The sequence below is a fragment of the Phalaenopsis equestris genome, unplaced genomic scaffold (genome assembly GCF_001263595.1).
Source record: "Phalaenopsis equestris unplaced genomic scaffold, ASM126359v1 Scaffold205320, whole genome shotgun sequence".
Classification (NCBI taxonomy): Eukaryota; Viridiplantae; Streptophyta; class Magnoliopsida; order Asparagales; family Orchidaceae; genus Phalaenopsis; species Phalaenopsis equestris.
The window spans coordinates 14,843-19,827 of NW_018224823.1; the positions used below are offsets into that span (position 1 = coordinate 14,843).

At 38.4% G+C, this 4,985-nt stretch overlaps 1 protein-coding gene across 1 annotated transcript; it reads right to left on the reverse strand.

Annotated features, from left to right (window-relative positions):
* Nucleotides 1–400: 400 nt before the first annotated feature.
* Nucleotides 401–3,647, reverse strand: LOC110036344 (pentatricopeptide repeat-containing protein At3g62890-like). The gene is made up of 2 exons (XM_020740765.1): nt 1,679–3,647; nt 401–576 (listed from the first exon to the last, which is right to left on the reverse strand). The coding sequence occupies exon 1, from the start codon at nt 3,621–3,623 to the stop codon at nt 1,734–1,736; it is 1,890 nt and encodes a 629-aa protein (XP_020596424.1). The 5' UTR covers nt 3,624–3,647; the 3' UTR covers nt 401–576; nt 1,679–1,733.
* Between the last annotated feature and the right edge of the window lie 1,338 nt (nt 3,648–4,985).

The window sequence follows — 4,985 nt, forward strand, 5'->3', positions numbered from 1 at the left end:
CACTACTATTATTATTATTTCTTTCCTAAGCTTCAGCAGCTATATTTAATACTTTCTAAATTGTGGATGTTATATTGGATTTGATCAAATGTTAGCCCTAAGTTGTCGATGAACTTTGACAAAAATTTACATATCCTCGAGCCAACAATCACTCACTATTTATGTAATTTAGTAACAAATATCCATAAAACTTTTCAATCATTTAGATCATCTGAGGCTTTATTCAATCATTGTTATTGGATTTTTATGTTGAATGAAAATTGAAGTAAAATACTAAGACAAGAATACATAAAATTATAAATTGAATTATATAGAACCTACTTAAGTTCGTCTATATTTTATATGAAACAAACAGAATGCCACACAACTTCAAAACCCTTCAGTTTTGAATATCGCTGGGTAGGGCACAATTAGCTTCGAAAAAACATGGAGAAATTAGCTTTGACAATTTTTAAATGTAGAGATTGCTGGCTCAGGCTCAATTGTAATTGACTTCAACGAAGAGTGGACCTGGGAGCTTTATCAGCTTGAACCATGGCGATGCTTGGATATGGCACGTTTGGCTCTGAAGAAGACCTGACAAAGCAAGATGACACTGATTAAGGAGTTGGGAATGTGAGAAAACTTCAACCAAATGTATTGATGGAATATCGTAGCTTAATCTAAAAAGTCATCAATGGGAAATTCATATCACATATGACTAGGGGGCCTAAGATAGTATGGATATTAATTTCTAAACTTGATTTGATTTTAAATTTCACTATCTACGATTTTGAGTTCAACTATAACCTGCCCATGTCCCATGGTGGCTTGCCACCTTCTTACCTCCAAGTCATAATTGTCACTTTCCTTCTACAACTTTCATCTTGCCGAAAATTTGAATGGTTACAATTTTTATTATCATTGGCTTTTAGTCCCAAACATTCAAAACTGTGATAAAGAACAGCAACATAATAATTTCTTTTGCGTTTCTTGTACCTTAAATCAAATATATTTGAATGACTAAATTTTAAAATATACGATCATTCCTAGTGGCTTTTAGCTAATTTAAGTTTTAGCCATTTAAATTAATGAATGATATAAGATGTGCAAGAAAAATGATCTTAGCACTATTTCTCTACTATTTCTCTAAAGATGTAATAGTTTAATATACATGCATATAAGTATATGCTTAAGCAAAGGTGGAATCAACATCTTTTTTGAGGGAGGGCAAGCTATCCCCGAAACCCAATATGGGAGGAGCTTGGGCAACAAATTGCAAAGTAAAATTTGAGGAGAGGCAAAAAGGCCAAATTGCCCTAAAATCTTAATTTGAGGTGGAGGGGTGGGGATTTTTGCTTGTGTGTTTGTTGAATTTACACTAATCTTGATTTAAAATGAAAAATACTTTTATAACTTCGAGTCTCTTTGATTCAAAGTCACAACACTATGACTCATTTTAAACAAGAAATAAAGAGCTAGCTTTGCAAAAAAGTCAACAAAACCAACATCACCATATAGCTGCTCAGCAATTAAGCTCCCAGGCGGTCAGCTAAATTATTTCCATGTCGAAAATTAGATAAGTAAACATTATTTACTAAGCAATTGTAAAAGCATTAAATCAGGTATACTGTTATCGTTTCCTCTGATGAATTAAAGATAAGAAACGATGAATTCACATAATGAATAAAGATAACACCTCCAAAGGATTTTCAGTTGAGCTGAGTTCAGCCATCTGCTTCATTGTTCACGTGCTACCAATAGTCTCCACAAGTGCATATACCATCTTTGAAATGATGGAACCTGTTAATATCTCTTACTATAATTTCTCTGTTATGAATCTTCGAAATGAACTTAGCTGCAGTGTGACAGTCTCCACATATCCTGAGATTCTTAGTAATTCTAAGAGTTGCACCAGGGTTTGTGTTGAGAATCCCAAAAGCAATCGCCAGTTTCTCACTATGTCCCGCTAAATTACACTCCTTGTCCTCCTCACTCACATCATGAAGAACAAAACCAGTTTCAGGACTGTATCCTGCAGCCTTCATCCTCACAGGAAGATCTTCCAGCAATTTATAAATTTCCGTTGCTTGTGGATGACACTTATCCCCTGTAAAGAACGCATGAGCTTGCCCATCTATCTCACACCAGCTGCATCCAGGAATCTTCTTCATTCCTTTTTCTCTTAAAATGGCTCTCAATTTCTTCACCTCATCCCATTTCCCAGCTTCCGCATACATGTTTGAAAGCAATACATAATTCCCTGAGTTATTCGGTTCTAGCACAAACAATCTCTTGGCTGCAATCTCTGCAACGTCCAGGTTTCGGTGAGTGCGACTCGCCGAGAGCAGCGCACCCCAAATGCTAGGACCCGTATCAATCTTCATCTGATTAACAATCTCCAGGGCCTTTTCAAACTTTCCTGCTCGACTGAGAAGATCAACGATGCAAGCATAGTGCTCATGTTTTGGTTTGATGGAATAAACCACACTCATGTCATCAAAAAACTCCAGTCCACGATCAACCAATCCTGAGTGGCTGCACCCAGAGAGCAAACCAGTGAATGAAACTGCATCAGGCTGAACCCCTGAACTAACCATATCATCAAATGCAGATATAGCTTCTGCTCCAAGTCCATGAGAAGCGTAAGCAGTGATCATGGTGTTCCAAGCAACCACAGTCTTATTTTTTCCTGGTAAACAATCAAAACACTGACGAGCTTCAACCAAGCTTCCACACTTAGCATACATTCCCATAATTGCAATCTGCACGGTAGGATGCGAATCAAAGCCCAATATTCTTGCATAATCATGAATCCTCCTACCTTGATCAAGAGCAGCAGAATGAGCGCAAGCAGGCAGGACACTAACAATCGTCACCCAGTTAGGTTTCACCTCTTTACAATTCTTTCTCATTTGTTCAAACAACTGCAACGCACGACCTGCAACACCGTTCTGCGTGTAACCAGAAATCATTGCCGTCCAGGAGATAACATTTCTCTTCGGCATGTCATCAAACATGTGCTCTGCAACCTTTACTGCTCCCACCATCATGTATCCTGCAATGAGGGCGTTCCAAGACGAGACATCTGTAACGTGCATTACCTCAAATAGGTGGTGTGCAAACCTGACCTCACCGCACTTGGCGTACATATTGATAAGCGAGCTTCCGACATATACGTCCAATTCAAGGCCTCGTCGGAGGCAAAGGGAATGGACCGCGCAACCAGTGAGGAGAGATGGGAGATCGGCGCATGCCCTGAGGACGAAGGGAAAAGTGAAATGGTCGGGGATGACGCTGCGGGCGAGCATGGAATAGAAGAGGGAGAGGACTTTAATGTGGAGGTTACGAAGAGAGTAACCACGAATAAGAGAGTTAAAGAGGAGAGAAGATGGACAAGGATGGTAGTGGAGGAGAAGGGAAGCAGAGCGGAGGTCGCCAGAGCTGGAGTACATGGCGGCAATGCGGGCTGCAAGGGTGGGGTTGATGCAGACGCCATGTAGAATGAGGAGAGCGTGCAGCTGCCGACCATGGTGGAGGGAATTTGGAGTGCGGGTGAGGATGCGGAAAATGGAGGAGTAGAGGAGTGGATTGAGTGCGTTTTGGAGCAGTGAGCGGAGCAGCAGGATGAGATCTTGTTGCATGGAGGGGCGCGGTGGAAACTTGAATTTAAAGTTGATTTATAGCGGCTGATGAATAATTTTTATCTCCAAAAAGTTGAATTTAATATAAACTTTAAATTAAATTTAACTTGAAATATTAATAAATATAAATTTTTTCCTGATTAAAATTTTACCGGATTTTGTGATGTGAAATTTATATTTTTTTCTTTTATATTTGTACTGCTAAGCATTTTATAAAGAATATCCCGTGAATTAATAGTTTTTGCAATTCTAGCATATTTCTATGATCAACATTTTTACGAGCAACTCTTTGGAATGCAAAATATTATTATTATTATTATTATTATTATTATTATTATTATTATTATTGATAAAATTTTTCATTAGACACAAAACTCAGAAATAATTAACATGAATCTCGAAATAATTTTAAAAAAATTAATTTCAATTAAAAATCATCTAGAACTCTGATTTCAACAAATTTATAATTAAACTCGTTGGATTGTCAAGATAAACACAATTATATCAAAACTAGTCTAATTTGGGTCAAATCAAATCGAGTTATTAAAATACTTTTATAAGCTTTGGGTAGATAATTGAAATGTCATATGGATTCTAAATCTGACAAGTTTATAGTCGAATTGAGTGTCTTGATGAGACGAGCCCAACGAGCCTACGGTCACTGAATTATGGCATTTTAAGAAACTTAAATGTTCGCCAAATGCTGCGCGATTGAGGAACCTCTGAGATGTCTGATGGACTGGTTTGGATTTATTTGTTAATTGCAGCGAGGTTTCTCTCATGCTATAAATAAAGTCTTAACCTACTCATGAAAAGGGGCCTTGAGTTTGAACTGGCGGAGAAACTAGACTTCAATCTTGTGCATGAAGGAGCTGAATTTTGATGTTGTTTCAGACTGAAGACACAATGTCATTCCAGACCGAAAACCAGACAAATTTATCCCATTGTTGCAGTTGTCGACCAACCTTGGCCATCGCTTGTTGGCCATCGCTTGTTGGCCACCGTCGACCACTGTCGGTCACCCTTGCGCTTAGCAATGAAGCACTTTGCAAAGTATAGATCGCGGAGTAACGAAGCATTGTGCGGAGTAAAGACCGACATCATGGAGTAAAGAGGGATCCTATGGAGTAGTGCATTACTGTGAACATCGTGTTGCGACACGCTTCGAAGTCGGTATATCGACACTTCTGCAACTACTCGCATTTGCAACCACTTCTGACCTCTGTGTAATGAAGTTTTTGATGTTTCAACATTATAATTCGATGAACATTTTTAACTCTTTGGTACTCGTAGGATAAGGTCCTAGACATGTAATCGCTAATTTATAATGGATCGATTTGACTTGGTCCAGCCCCATGATCT

Coding starts and splice junctions, on each gene's coding strand:
- LOC110036344 (XM_020740765.1), bottom strand. CDS start 3,623: ATGCAACAAGATCTCATCCTGCTGCTCCGCTCACTGCTCCAAAACGCA.